The sequence below is a fragment of the Staurois parvus genome, unplaced genomic scaffold, assembly GCF_062004578.1.
Source record: "Staurois parvus isolate SC_StPar_1 unplaced genomic scaffold, SC_StPar_1.0 ptg002170l, whole genome shotgun sequence".
Lineage (NCBI taxonomy): Eukaryota > Metazoa > Chordata > Amphibia > Anura > Ranidae > Staurois > Staurois parvus.
Window position 1 is genome coordinate 106868 of NW_028319966.1, and position 16549 is coordinate 123416.

Consider the following 16549-nt stretch of genomic DNA (forward strand, 5'->3'; position numbering starts at 1 on the left):
CAAAAAAAAAAAAGTGACTGGTAGGAAAAGTTCTTCTGTTCCCCTGACAAAGCGAAGAGAGTCCCAGTATGAATGAACACAACAGGCCGCAGGAAATACCTTCATCGCTGACAAAGTCGTCATGTACGATGGGCAGATCCATCCGAATTCGTTTCAGGCAAGTCTGAAAAGTGACAAAATAGCAGAATGGAATTAAAATACATAACAGCATGAAATTCATTAGGAGATGAAGAACCTAGAGGAGTAAAGATGCTGCCGATACACATAAAACTGTGTCTGATGGACACGGGTGTCAAACTGGCGGCTCTCCAGCTGTTCCCAAACTACAAGTCCCATGAGGCATTGCAAGATTGACAGTTACAAGCATGACTCCCAAAGGCTGAGGCATGATGGGACACATATATGAATGGTTATCATTGGAAAACACGGGGTACCGCGTGTCATGTGACTTTGATGTCACAAGTGTGAATGGGGTCTTGAGGCTCTTTCACATTAGTTCCGGCCCCTGAAGAGTGTTCTGCGTTTGATCGTTCTTCAGAAAGCATTTGACAGGCAGTGAGGAGGGGTGGTATTGCCCCTCACCGCATGCCGTAAACACTTGAACCCGACTCTAGCATGCAGCGACCGCGTGCTTTGTGCGCAATTGTTGGATGCTTGCAGAGTTGCCTTTGTTCACTTGCATGGGTCATGACTGGAAAAAGCTACGCCTGCCAAATGTGACAGGGGGTACAATTTCTGCCATGAAGCAAAGCTTTGCTGCAGCAACGTGTGTACAACCCTGGCCGCTGTCCCTGCAGCTAAAGGGGCGAGTGGTTGGGGGGCAGTAAAAATGCAACTGAACTATTCGGTTTTACCACCCTTCAGCTGTTAGCGTGAACGTGGCCCTAGTGTTTAGTACACTTCTTACATGCTCTGGAACCCAGAGTGCGCAAAATTATCCAACGCATGTCATTTACACTGCTCACTTACCTGCACCTCCTTTTTGTTCCCCAATGTTTCCAGCCGACTCAGGAAATCTTCAAACTGCAGTTTAGGAAAAAGCCTGTGTGCCCAATTCTCCATCTGCCTGAGCAGAGCCTTCAGGTCCTCAGCCTAGGGGGCGGACAGAACAAGTTGTGGGGTTATGAGAAGTACTTTAGTAAAACAATTCAGTTTAGAATACATAATGGACACGCCCAGCAGGGCCGCACTGGTGCCCCCATAGCAAGCGGCCTGCTATGTAGGAACTTGTCGAAGGGGGAGGAGCCAGGAGCACCAGACGGGGGGACCCGAGACGAGGAGGATCAGAGGTGCTCTGGGCAGATCCATTACAGAGAAGGTATTTCATGTACTAAAAGATAAAGTATCCTTTACAATTACTTTAGAGCTGGTTCACACCATAGAAACGCAGTGCAGAGGAGTTTCCACATGCGCTTTTTTGGCGCAATCTAGTGCATTTTTTAATGCGTTCTGGTTAATTTCCCCCCCCTAATCTTTTTCTTCAATTTAAATAGGAACATGTTCGGTCCAGTGTGTTTTAGCCATATGACGCCAGGCCAATAGCCGTATGGCGTCCGGAAAAATGCACTAGCTTTCCGGGAAGCCACCATATGGCGTACTCCCGCACATGCGCACTTACACGGCCGACAGATCTGAGTATCGGCCCCGTTGCCGGTACCATGTGACCTGCTGTGACCAATCACAGCAGGTCATATGACAGTTGTATACAATGGATGGCTTCATTCATGCCATCCATTGTATACTAGTGCCTAGCAGTGAATGGTCACAGCGCTCACATGCACATGTCATGTGATTAGCTGTGGCCAAATCACAGCTAAGCACAAAAAAAAAATCCCTGAATGAATCGATGTCATTCAGGTAAATGCTTGCTTATAGCAAAGTAATTCTTTGCTATAAGTAAATTGTGTAAAAAAACAAAAATAAAACATTGTACTACTTTGGACATATTGAAATATGAAAAAAAAATCTTAAAAAAAACAAAAAAAGTAAAAAAAAATTTAAAATAATAAAAAAAATAAAAAATAAAAATATTTTTTTTTTCCACACTGTCACCAGTCAGTGTCCCTGATCACCGCTATGCCAGTTATATGATGACGCTGTACTGCACTGGTGACAGTATGTAAAAAAAAATTGTGAAAATAATTTTTTTTTATTTTTTCATTTTCCGAAAAATTATGACAAAAAAATACAACTTCAAAAAACTCGCCATGCCTCTTATGAAGTACGTCGGACTGTCTACTCTGCAAAAAGGGGTCATTTGGGGGATATCTGTACCGTCCTGACATTTGGGGGGATATCTGTACCGTCCTGACATTTGGGGGGATATCTGTACCGTCCTGACATTTGGGGGGATATCTGTACCGTCCTGACATTTGGGGGGATATCTGTACCGTCCTGACATTTGGGGGATATCTGTACCGTCCTGACATTTGGGGGATATCTGTACCGTCCTGACATTTGGGGGATATCTGTACCGTCCTGACATTTGGGGGATATCTGTACCGTCCTGACATTTGGGGGATATCTGTACTCTCCTGACATTTGGGGGATATCTGTACTCTCCTGACATTTGGGGGATATCTGTACTCTCCTGACATTTGGGGGATATCTGTACCGTCCTGACATTTGGGGGATATCTGTACCCTCCTGACATTTGGGGGATATCTGTACTCTCCTGACATTTGGGGGATATCTGTACTCTCCTGACATTTGGGGGATATCTGTACCGTCCTGACATTTGGGGGATATCTGTACCGTCCTGACATTTGGGGGATATCTGTACCGTCCTGACATTTGGGGGATATCTGTACCGTTCTGACATTTGGGGGATATCTGTACCGTCCTGACATTTGGGGGATATCTGTACCGTCCTGACATTGGGGGGATATCTGTACCGTTCTGACATTTTGGGGGATATCTGTATGTTCTGACATTGGGGGGATATCTGTACCGTTCTGACATTTGGGGGATATCTGTACCGTTCTGACATTTGGGGGATATCTGTACTGTTCTGACATTGGGGGGATATCTGTACCGTTCTGACATTTGGGGGATATCTGTACCGTTCTGACATTTGGGGGATATCTGTACCGTTCTGACATTTGGGGGATATCTGTACTGTCTGACATTTGGGGGATATCTGTCCTGTCCTGACATTTGGGGGATATCTGTACTGTCCTGACATTTGGGGATATCTGTCCTGTCCTGACATTTGGGGGATTATCTGTACCGTGCTGACATTTGGGGGATATCTGTACTGTCCTGACATTTGGGGGATATCTGTCTGTTCTGACATTCTTGGACCTCAAGAAATTAGATTGGCTGTCAGTACTTCAGGATTGATCAATATTCAGATCTATACCATAGTTTGTGAAACTCTATAACTTTCCTACAAAACTAAAAAATACATCCAAATTTGGGTTATTTTCACCAAAGACATGTAGCAGAATACATCTCGGCCTAAATTTATGAAGAACAATTATTTATTTGTAAACTTTTATAACAGAAACAAAGAAAAATGTGTTTTGTTTTCAAAACTTTTGGTCTTTTTTGTTAATTTAGCAAAAAATAAAAACCCAGCGGTGATTAAATACCACCAAAGAAAGCTCTAGTTTGTGAAGAAAATGATAAATTTTAGTTTGGGTACAAAGTTGTATGACCGCGCAATTGTCATTCAAAGTGTGAGAGCGCTGAAACCTGAAAAATGGCCTGGGCAGGAAGGGGGAAAATTGCCCGGTATGGAAGAGGTTAAGGTCGGTTCACACCATAGAAACACACTCACATATACATATACACACACACACACTCAATGATGTCACATGGTGCAGGGTCACTCGGGTGATATCCCTGGGTGGCCCCGCCCCTTACATATTTAAGAACTCTCAAGCCACCTCAGAAGCAGACAGCTTTTGGAAGCCATCGTTGCGAGAAGAGCCTTTTTTTTTATTATTCTTTTTTTGGGTTGGCGGCAGCAGCGGCGGCGGGCCATCGTGATTGACGTTGGATCTACTGCGGGGGACATTCTTTTAGTTTTTTCTTTTAACAAAGGACTTGTCAAAGACCATGTCCGGTCTTTTTTCACACTACACTTTTTGTTTTTCGTGAATGAGTAGGGATACTATGTACCCTATACTCATTCACATGGGGGGGGAGAGGGTCTGCAGACCCCCACAACCACCGGGCAGGGTTGTGGGAAGAGGCCCTTGTCCCCATCAAAAATGGGGACAAGGTGCTTGGGGGTTGGAGCCATGTTGAGGGCATGTGGCCTGGTATGGTTCAGGGGGGCACGGGGGCGCTCGCTCATCCCCCCCCCCCTTTTCTGACCTTTCGGGCTGCATGCTTGGTTATTGGAGATTTTTTTTTTTGGAGGATTTTGGAGATTTTTTTTTTTTTTTAATTTTGGCGTGGGAGTTCCCCTCAAAATCCATACCAGACCGGAACGGCTTGGTATGGATGGGAGGGGGGACCCCACGCCGTTTTTTGAAAAATATTTTTTTTTAATTGCTGGCAATTCTTTTACATACAGCTGTCAGTGGGGAACCCTGCTGACAGCTGAAACATTAACACATGGTTGTCACTGCTAAAATACCGCATGACTTGATACAATATCCCATGCGGTATTTTAGTAGCGTTTACTTTTTTCTGACCTTCGGAACGGATTCATAGGTGATCAATGCATTCCTATGGGAAACGGCGTTTCCCGCATACCGAATTAAATTCGGAAACCGAGGTATTACTGTATATATATATATATATATATGTTAATATATATATATATATGTATATTACACACACACACACACACACACACCTTGGAGTTATATATATATACACACACACACACACACATACATACACACGTAATGACGGCGACCAGCGACTTGTAGTGGCACTGTGATAGTACAGCGGACATTCTGACACTGGGTGGGAACTGACTGACATCACCAGTGACACTAATACAGTGATCAGTGATAATACTACACATGGTCACTGTACTAATGACACTGGCTGGGAAGGGCTGAACATCTCGGGGTGATCAAGGAGCTGTGAGTGCGTAACAAGTGTTAATATATGCTGATTTTACTAAAAGTCTGTTTGTTTCTTCTCCCTGCTTCTGAGTGGGGAGGGAAGGGGGGGCGCACGCGCGTCCTGATCCCAGAAACAGGCACCGATGTACAGGACCATTGCTATGCCTGTAGGAGCCGCCCCCCATACACAGTACAATGTGGGCGGTCCTAAAGCAGTTAAAATCATCTTGGTATTTAAGGGGTTAATCAATTTTTAGAGCTGGCAAAGGGCTTTAGTTATAAGTGTCACTTTTACGGGGAAACCTATTTCTGTAACCACGCTAAGTTAAATATTACGTCATTTCTTCTCATTGTGAGTGTAAGGCTTCATACGGGCGTAGGACTGTGTGAGGGCTGCGTTAGTCCATGCATCCCCTCACAGGCAGGTCCATTCATGTGGAATTGGACACAGCAGTTCTCCCAATCTGACAGCCGGGTCCATGCAGATGCAGGTTCCAGAATGCAGTGTTCAGAGACCCGCACGGATGACAATTTGGGAGCAACTGCTGCATCCCAATTCACAATAATGGGACTGCCTGCACCGGGATGCACGGAACACATGTACATCCCCGTACGGGCAAACACTGTACCTCTGATAGGCGTACAATGAAGTACACTCGTGTGAACAAGGTCTTCCGGTAAAATTTTCTTTTTTTTTTTTAAATGTCTGTTGTGTGTTCAGCGACCCACACAGAATGGTCATTTTGGGAGCAGCGGCTGTGTCCGTGCAGCGCTGCATCCCAATTGACATGAATGGGTCTGCCTGCATGGGGATGCATGGAAACACTTGTACACCTGCGCGGGCAAACACAGTCCTAGGATTGGCATATGGTGTAGTACGCTCGTGTGAACAAGGCCATACTGTTCACTAGTACTATATCAAGAGACTTTAATTAAAGTGTTCCTGAACCCCCAACAGTACAATCAGTCTGTAGATGCAGTAAAGCATGCTTGTTATACACACTGTGGAACCTAAGGGGTTAATCCTCCGCATTGTGTAAAAAGGCTGTTTGATCCTGTCTTCTCTGATCCTCCCTTTTTCTAATGTCCCCAATCCATCTGCATAGTACAGAGACTAGGAGTCACTCTGTACATGCTCAGTTTAGTGTGTATTGCTAGAGGTTTTTTTTCTTTCTTGTTTGGGAGGCATGTGATCAGCACAGGGCCAATCTGCACTGTCCAGACAGAAGTCAGGGGTTCTGTATCCTCCTAGAGCAGAATGAAACGCTTCTTACAAGCTTTAACTAGTGCTGTGCTGGACACTGATAGAAATCACAAGACTGCTATATACTGCTGATGAGAAAAGGGATTTAGCAGTTTATATTTACTAAAATAATTGCATTTCATGTTCTGTGTACTTTGGGAGACTGGATATAGTGAATGCGGGGTCCGGGGAGACCAGATTATAGTGAATGCGGGGTCCGGGGAGACCAGATATAGTGAATGCGGGGTCCGGGGAGACCAGATATAGTGAATGCGGGGTCCGGGGAGACCAGATATAGTGAATGCGGGGTCCGGGGAGAGCGGATATAGTGAAGTGCAGGGTCCAGGGAGACCAGATATAGTGAATGCAAGGTCCGGGGAGACCGGATATAGTGAATGCAGGGTCCGGGGAGACCAGATATAGTGAATGCGGGTCCGGGGAGAGCGGATATAGTGAATGCAGGGTCCGGGGAGATCAGATATAGTGAATGCGGGGTCCGGGGAGACCAGATATAGTGAATCCGGGGTCCGGGGAGAGCGGATATAGTGAATGCAGGGTCCAGGGAGACCAGATATAGTGAATGCAGGGTCCGGGGAGAGCGGATATAGTGAATGCGGGGTCCGGGGAGACCGGATATAGTGATGCGGTTTCCGGGGAGACCGGATATAGTGAATGCGGGGTCCGGGGAGACCAGATATAGTGAATGCGGGGTCCGGGGAGACCAGATATAGTGAATGCGGGGTCCGGGGAGACCAGATATAGTGAATGCGGGTCCGGGGAGAGCGGATTAGTGAATGCAGGGTCCTGGGAGAGCGGATATAGTGAATGCAGGTTCCAGGGAGATCAGATATAGTGAATGCAGGGTCCGGGGAGATCAGATATAGTGAATGCGGGGTCCAGGGGAGATCAGATATAGTGAATGCGGGGTCCGGGGAGACCAGATATAGTGAATGCGGGGTCCAGGGAGAGTGGATATAGTGAATGCAGGGTCCGGGGAGAGCGGATATAGTGAATGCCGGGTCCGGGGAGAGCGGATATAGTGAATACCGGTCCGGGGAACCAGATATAGTGAATGCGGGGTCAGGGGAGAGCGGATATAGTGAATGCGGGGTCCGGGGAGACCAGATATAGTGAATGCGGGGTCCGGGGAGACCAGATTAGTGAATGCAGGGTCCGGGGAGAGCGGATATAGTGAATGCGGGGTCCGGGGAGACCAGATATAGTGAATGCGGGGTCCGGGTTTTAGTAACACTTTAAATAAGTGTGTATTAATACTAGAATTACAGAGAACCTTCTCTTGCAACACATTTGCTAAAACTTTTAACATGGACAGGAAATTTACTGCACAACATGAAGCACTGCACTGTTTCTGCTCATAAAGTGAAACCTTCAAAAGAGCCCTATTAAAAGGCAGAAAAAGGGGCAAATCCACCCAGCAGGTCACCACTGGAGAATTCTCCTTTTTAAAACCAATACTGCAAGTAAAATTTCCCCTTAGCAGAGCCTCACCTCATGCCCTTTGCCTTTGAACTTTGTATCATCGAACAGATGTCGTAAAGCTGGTAAACCACGCTGTGAAGTAAGCCTTAAAAAAAAAATGCAGACAAAATAAATAGGACAAAATAAAAAAAATAAAAAAAAAAACACTGAAAATTTCTACCTGGGTTTTGTAAAAAAAAATAAATAAATAAATAAAAATGAAATGATAATCCTGTGGTCTAGTTCAGAGCATCCAGAAAGTATTCCCAGCGCTTCACTTTTGCCACATTTTATGTTACAGCCTCATGTTCTGTTCCTCAAAATGGATTCAATTCATTTTTTTCAACATTCTACAAACAATCCCCCGTAATGACAACGTGAAAGAAGTTTGTTTTGAAACCTTTGCAATTTATTAAAAAAAAAAACAAAACAAAACCCTCCCCATGTACATAAGTCTTCCCAGCCCCCCTCCCCCCATGTACATAAGTCTTCCCAGCCCCCCTCCCCCCATGTACATAAGTATTCCCAGCCCCCTCCCCCCATGTACATAAGTATTCCCCAGCCCCCCTCCCCCCCATGTACATAAGTATTCCCAGCCCCCCTCCCCCCCATGTACATAAGTCTTCCCAGCCCCCTCCCCCCCATGTACATAAGTATTCCCAGCCCCCTCTCCCCCCATGTACATAAGTATTCCCAGCCCCCCTCCCCCCCATGTACATAAGTATTCCCAGCCCCCTCCCCCCATGTACATAAGTATTCCCAGCCCCCCTCCCCCCCTGTACATAAGTATTCCCAGCCCCCCTCCCCCCATGTACACAAGTATTCCCAGCCCCCCCCCCCCCATGTACATAAGTATTCCCAGCCTTTGCTCAATCCTTTGTTGAAGCCCCTTTAGCCCCCAATTCCAGCCTCGAGTCGTTCTGAGTATGATGATACAAGCTTGGCAAACCGATTTTTGGCCGATTTTCCCATTCTTCTTTGCAGTCCTCTCAAGCGCCATCAGGTTGGATGGGGAGCGTCGGTGCACAGCCATTTTCAGATCTCTCCAGAGATATTCAATTGGGTTCAAGTCTGGCTCTGGCCACTCCAGGACATTCACAGAGTGGCCCGTAGCCACTCCTTTGTTATGGGGGCTGTGTGCTTAGGGTCGTTGTCCTGTTGAAAGATGAACCGTCGCCCCAGTCTAAGGTCCAGAGCTCTCTGGAACAGGTTTTCATCAAGGATGTCTCTATACATTGCTGCATTTGTCTTTCCTTCCATCCTGACTAGTCTCCCAGTTCCTGCTGCTGAAAACATCCCCACAGCATGATGCTGCCACCACCATGCTTCACTGTAGGGATGGTAGTGGCCAGGTGGAGAGCGGTGCCTGGTTTCCTCCAGACATGACGCTTGGCATTCAGGCCAAAGAGTTCAATCTTTGTTTCATCAGACCAGAGAGTTTTGTTTCTCATGGTCAGAGTCCCTCAGGGCCTTTCGGCAAACTCCAGGTGGGCTTCCATTTGCCTTTTACTGAGGGGTGGCTTCCGTCTGGCCACTCTACCATACAGGCCTGATTGGTGGAGTGCTGCAGAGATGGTTGTTCTTCTGGAAGGTTCTCCTCTCTCCACAGGAGAATGCTGGAGCTCTTTCAGAGTGACCATCGGGTGCTTGGTAACTCCCTGGCTAAGGCCCTTCCCCCTCGATTGCTCATTTTGACCGGGCGGCCCGCTCTAGGAAGATTCCTGGTGGTTCCAAACTTCTTCCATTTACAGATGATGGAGGCCACTGTGCTCATTGGGACCTTCAATGCCGCAAAACATTTTCTGTACCCTTCCCCAGACCTGTGCCTTGATACAATCCTGTCCGGAGGTCTACGGACAATTCCTTGGACTTCATGGCTTGGTTTGTGCTCCAACATGCACTGGTAACTGTGGGACCTTCTATAGACAGATTTATGCCTTTCCTAATCATGTCCAATCAACTGAAGTGGACTCAATCAAGTTGTGGAAACATCTCAAGGATGATCAGTGGGAACAGGATGCACCAGAGCTCAATTTTGAGTGTCATGGCAAAGACTGTGAATACTTATATACATGGGGGGGCTTACATTATTTATTTTTAATAATTTGCAAAGATTTCAAAACAAACTTCTTTTACGTTGTCATTATGAGGTATTGTTTGTAGAATGTTGAGGAAAAACGAATTTAATCCATTTTGGAATAAAGCTGTAACATACCGAAATGTGGTAAAAGTTATGCGCCGGCAATACTTTCCGGATGTACGGTACATCTATGGGCCAACTATGCCCATGCAGTGACCCCCCTCGCCCCTGCAAGGGTTAATGCCCATTGCGTCTTTAGGTGCAGCTGATGATGTGTATTACTTATCCAATCTTTTGCTCCAATGCTGTTCTTCCCGAAGGTTGGGCGGCCCTTCAGCCTCATCACTTACAGTACAGGACGATTAATCCTGCATTGTCCATGAGGAGGTGAGCTTGTGACCAGGACTGAAGCACCTCACAAAGGAGGCTTCGGGGACAGATTGCGTGGATGGAGGACCTTGCTTCAGTCAGGAACAAGGCAACTATTACACCTTACTCATTAATCCTTCGAGCATCTGACCCTTGCAGGGTGAGCGGGCTCCACTTCAAGGGTAAAGCTCGTCTAATTCCTGGGTTTCAGCTTTGGGGCGGAAGTCCAGCAGGATTGTTTCGAAACTCGCAGATCAGCAATATAAATGAGCCATATTACCACCTGGAACTAATGTTCAAAGAAGATCTTTAACCATTTGACGCCTAGCCTATGGCCGAATGGCGTCCGGAAAAATGTACTAGCTTTCCGGGAGGCCGCCATATGGCGTCCTCCAGCACATGCGCGGTTTGCACGCTTGCAGAGCCGCCGCAGCGGCGGGATCTGTCACCGGATGTGTACCTCAGACACGGCCGATGACAGATCTGAGTACCGGCCCCCGTTGCCGGTACCATGTGACCTGCTGTGACCAATCACAGCAGGTCACATGACAGTTGTATACAATGGATGGCTTCATTCATGCCATCCATTGTATACTAGTGTCTAGCTGTGAATGTCACAGCTAATCACATGCACATGTCATGTGATTAGCTGTGGCCAAATCACAACTAAGCACAAAAAATAAAAATAAAAAACCCTGAATGAATCGATGTCATTCAGGTAATTGCTTGCTTATAGCAAAGTAATTATTTGCTATAAGCAAATTGTGTAAACTAAAAAAAAATACTGATCACTTCCCCAAAGTAGTACAATGTTACTATGGTAACATTGTACTACTTTGGACATAGTGAAATATGAAAAAAAAATAAAAAATTTAATAAAAATTTAAAATAATAAAAAAAAATATATATATATATTTTTTTTTTCACACTGTCACCAGTCAGTGTCCCTGATCACCGCCATGCCAGTTATATGATGACGCTGTACTGCACTGGTGACAGTATGTAAAAAAAAATAGTGAAACTAATTTTTTTTATTTTTTCATTTTCCGAAAAATGACAAAAAATACAATTCAAAAAACTCACCATGCCTCTTATAAAGTACGTCGGACTGTCTACTCTGCAACAGGGGTCATTTGGGGGATATCTGTACTGTCCTGACATTTGGGGGATATCTGTACTGTCCTGACATTTGGGGGGATATCTGTACTGTTCTGACATTTGGGGGATATCTGTACTGTCCTGACATTTGGGGGGATATCTGTACTGTCCTGACATTTGGGGGGTATCTGTACTGTTCTGACATTTGGGGGGATATCTGTACTGTCCTGACATTTGGGGGATATCTGTACTGTCTGACATTTGGGGGATATCTGTACTGTTCTGACATTTGGGGGGATATCTGTACTGTCCTGGCATTTGGGGGATATCTGTACTGTCCTGACATTTGGGGGATATCTGTACTATTCTGACATTCTTGGACCTCAAGAAATTAGATTGGCCGTCATTACTTCAGGATTGATCAATATTCAGATCTATACCATAGTTTGTGAACTCTATAACTTTCCTACAAACTAAATAATACATCCTAATTTGGGTTATTTTCACCAAAGACATGTAGCAGAATACATCTCGGCCTAAATTTATAAAGAACAATCATTTATTTGCAAACTTTTATAACAGAAACAAAGAAAAACGTTTTTTTTTTTTGTTATTTAGCAATAATTAAATTAAATACCACCAAAAGAAAGCTCTAGTTGTGTGAAGAAAATGATAAAATTTTAGTTTGGGTACAATGTTGTATGACCGCGCAATTGTCATTCAAAGTGTGAGAGCGCTGAAACCTGAAAAATGGCCTGGGCAGGAAGGTGTAAAATTGCCCGGTATTGAAATGGTTAAACGACAAGAGGTGATGTCATTGTGAATATAAAGTTGCTTCATCCCTGAAAAAGTACTAGGAAAAGACAAAAAAAAAAAATCTCCCCCGGGTATGTTAACACAGCAACAAAAAAGAATGGCTTCACAGATTGGGCTGTGGATCTTGGCTGCCCATTAGGCACACGCTCAGTCTCAGCTCCCTGTGGATTTTAACTTTTTTTTTTTTGGTTGAACTGGATGGACTTTTGTCTTTTTATGTCTAACTGTAACTTTAACAGCCCGTATTCTGTATTCCAACCTATCAGCCCATCAATAGTACAATACAGTCATGTACAGAGGTGGTAGTCACCGGTCACACTGCTTCTGGCATGCTTCAGCGAATGTACCTGTACTCAGTACAGTAGAAACTATATTACTGGGTGGCCATAAACGCTTGTTAACCACTTGCCCTCCAGAGGATTTACCCCCCTTAATGACCACGCCTCTTTTTGCTACTCGGCGCTGCACTAATTCAACTGACTATTGCGCGGTCATGCAATGCTGCACCCAAACGAAATTTACGTCCTTTTTTTCACACAAATAGAGCTTTCTTTCAGTGGTATTTGACCACCTGTGCGCTTATTTTTCACACTATAAACAAAAAAAGGCCACAAATTTTGAAGACAAACAATATTTTTTACTTTCAGCTATAAAAAATATATAGTACACTCAAAAGTTAGTTATAAATTTAGGCCAAAATGTATTCTGCTCCATGTTTTTGGTAACAAAAATCCCAATAAGTGTATATTGATTGCTTTGTGTGAAGTTATAGCGTCTACAAACTATGGTATGGATACTGCAATTTACACCATTTTTTTGCTTTTTTTTTTTTTTTTCAGCGCTGCGCTAGTTTAACAGACAATTGCGCGGTCATGCCATACGGTACATAAATGAAATTTACATCCTTTTTTTCCCACAAATTGAGCTTTCAATTTGATCGCCTGTGCATTTTTTATTTTTTGCGCTATAAAAAAAAAAGGCTGACAATTTTGGAGGAAAAAAAAAACAATATTTTGGACTTTTTGCTATAAAACATGTCCAGTAAAAAAAAATTTAAAAATCAAATTTAGTCATAAATTTCTGCCAAAATGCATTCTGCGACATGTCTTTGCTACAAAAAAAAAACCCAATACGTGTAGGTTTACGTGAAAGTTATAGCGTTTACAAATGGCGGGAAAGATACTGGGATTTTTAGGGTTTTTTTATACTAATAATGGCGGCGATCAGCGACTTATGGCGGGACTGCAGCGGACATTCTGACATTGGGGGGTACTGACTTGGGGTCACCAACATCCCCAGTGACACCAATACAGTGATCAGTGCAAAAAAAAAAAATTAAACACTGACACTGTACTAATGGCATTGGGGAGGAAGGGGTTAACTTTATTTTTCAGGGAAGGGTTATCTGTGTGAGGGGCGTGTTTTACTAGGGGGCGGGGGGTGTGTGCTGGATGGGGACAGGCTGATCGGGAGAGAGAAACTCTTCTGTCCCGATCAGCTTGTTCTCGAGCTGTCATGGAAGTGACAGAAAGCACAGCTACTGCAGCTGTGCTCTCTGTCACTGATTGCCGCCAATCGCCAGGAAATAGCCGGCTGTGACCCCGCGACTGACATCCGCGGCGGTGATCGGCGGGACAGGTAAGGCGGCGGCGCGCCTCACGCGCACCCCCTACCTGTTTACAAAACACACGTTTTAAAACGTGGTTTTGCCTGCCCGTGCCACCCTGCCGCCGTGTTTATACAGTGGCTGGGCGGCATGTGGTTAAGAGGACTCATGTTTTTAGTAATGCTTTCATCTGCTAAACTAGATTTTAGTAGCAATTTTAAGGAAAAGGTATCTCCTCCTACTAGAGAAAAATGCAAGCAACCTGAAAATACATACGAGGCACCACAACTTACCAATGCAGAGTTCTCTTTTCATGTTGGCAGTACTTGGGTAACACAAGACTATCCCACTGTAGTAAATTGTGAACTGCAACTTTTCCTACAGCATTTCCTTCATAGGAAGAACAATGTATTCTCTGCCTGGAGCAGCTGCACGCTTACTATGCAGCTACAGATGACCAAAATCTGATCTCTGACCCCCTATCCAGGTACAAAAATACTTACCGATTGGCATCCAGTTTGGGCTGCGGCCTCTTCACTGCTCTCCTGGCAGGTTTAGGCTCTTCTTCCGGCTGTGTCTCTCCCATATTCCTGGTCCAGTCATCTAAGAAACATAATAAAATGAAAGACTATTGATTATGTTTCATGTATCAGAAAGCATCTATAAGAAGAGGGGGCTTGTTATGCAGAGGGCTTTTGATGTTGATCATTTGAGTTTTCTTCAATTGGTTGGAATGAGATGGCGTAGGGGTCGAGAGGAGGAGGAGGAAGAGGAGGAGGAGGAGGAGGAGGAGGAGGTGTGTGGCGATGCAGAAGGCCCTGGATTTTGCTGCAGGATTCCAATACAGGTCTCTACAGACTGGGGAAGCAGGCAGGGATTCTTCTACAAAAACTTTTCATACACATCCACTACTTACAGCAGATCTTCGCCCTCTACATAAAATTCCCCCCTCTCCACGAATAGCGCAGTGGTGTTTTTGGGATTTTTTTTTTTTTTTACAATCACCAAGTCCCCGTCCCTTAATGCATGTCATTTGCTCAGGCAAATGATGTGCACAGTGCTTGCTGGGCCTCCTGGTATATGCACGCCACATATCCCAGGAGGCCTTAGTCTTCCATTACGTAGGAGGGGGTTGGGTCAAGAGGCGCATCACCGAGGCCCTACTAGCTGAATTTGAAAGAGCCGTCAGGTCTTAACACCTCAGGGGTCTGAGAAAGGCTGCGGGACCACTGGCAAAGCACAGTGCAGCTTGCGCATGCGCAGTGGAAAGCCGGCTGTGAAGTCACAAGGAGTCACAGCCGGCTTTCCTTTGTAAACATGCGCTGGATGCCCCGGACAGGTAGGTTTCCTTTTAGTAAAAGTCAGCAGCTACAGTATTTGTAGTAGTATTTCAGAGTGTGAAGATCCTCTTTAACCACCTTCTGCCCGCCCTATAGTACAATGACGGGCACAAGGTGGTTCTCTCCTTCTGATAGGACGTCATATGACGTCCTACCATTCTCACTGCGCATGCACGGCTAGTGGCTATGTTTTATAGCAAAAATGTTGTTTTTTCAAAATTGTCTTTTTTTTTATAGCGCAAAAAATAAAAACCACAGAGATGCATAGAATCCATGAAGGTAAAAAACCTTGAGCCTTTACAATCACTGTAAAAGGGATTTATGGGAAGTACAAAATCATATTGTTTGCAGGGCCGTCTTACCTCACAGGCAGTGCGCCTAGGAGCCCCGATGCATGGGGGGCCCCCGCAGCTTCCCCTCTAGCAGAGGGAATCGCATGTGGACAGTGTGTGATCAGTGCACGGGTGGGAGAAACAACTGGAACCAATCTGGTATCACCGTCTCCCTCCCGCCGGCTTTCAGCTGCTGCAAGGAGAGCCATGAAAGATTGGTTCCAGTAATTTCCCCCACCCGCCACACTGATCACCGCTCCTGCCCTCTATCAGACTCCCCTCTGCTGCCTGGTTCCCCCTGTGTGACCCTGCCCCCCAAAGTGCTGCCAGCCTGCCTCCTCTCCTGCCAGCAGTTGCAGCCTCACAGGAGGATCTGTCAAGATGGAGATCGGGGAAAGTGGCTGGTAAATATGTCATTTACCGAAGCCTTCCTTTTCTAAATGAACACAGTGAGTGAACGGTACCAATCGCTCACTGCGATCATTCATTTCTGAAGCACAGTAAACAGTTTGCTATGCTTCCGTTTATGAATGAACAGGAGATTGACTCATCTGCAGTAAAGATGAGGTTACAGAAAGGAAATGGGGAATGTGTTTCCTCAGTCCCGTTTTCTGTCTCAAACGTGAGATTTCAAGGGTCTATTTAGACCCCTGATATGTCACCAAAGACCCCCAACAGCATTGTGGAAAAAAAAAGTGGAATATATATATATATATATATATATATATATATATAAAGATGGCGACTGGAACGCACGCTGAAGCGCAACGTCGGCGTAGGCGTGATGTCGTCAGTGACCAAGATGCAAAGCAACGCGTTTCGGAGCATGCGCTGGCTTCTAGCGGCGGAAGCGTGCTCCTTTCTCAAGCAGGGGAATCCCTGCTTGAGAAAGGAGTGCGCTTCCGCCATTAGTGTTCCATGTGAGTGTTCCTACTTTTTATTATATATTAAAGTGGTCTGCCGCACTTAGAGGCGCTTCTTCTTCTCTCCTCACTACACAGAGTCTGCTACAGTACTGCATGGAGCTTGCCCTGAGTGCCACACGGACCCCCCCCCCCCTTATCCAAGTCACCCGGACTAATTCTAAATACTACTAGACTTTTCGGACTTTGGTCCAGTATTTGCGCCAATTATCATTACTTCTAATCAGACTAAAAAG

At 45.3% G+C, this 16549-nt stretch overlaps 1 protein-coding gene across 1 annotated transcript in view; it reads right to left on the reverse strand.

The window, feature by feature from the left end:
* The window catches only part of TIPIN (TIMELESS interacting protein), a 50041-nt gene that overhangs the window by 6339 nt on the left and 27153 nt on the right, over nt 1-16549 (reverse strand). The window contains exons 3-6 of the mRNA XM_089665268.1: nt 14222-14321; nt 7780-7855; nt 970-1092; nt 100-163 (exon numbers count right to left, since the gene is read on the reverse strand). Coding sequence (XP_089521394.1) covers nt 100-163; nt 970-1092; nt 7780-7855; nt 14222-14321 — 363 coding nt within the window. The remainder of the gene's footprint in view (nt 1-99; nt 164-969; nt 1093-7779; nt 7856-14221; nt 14322-16549) is intronic.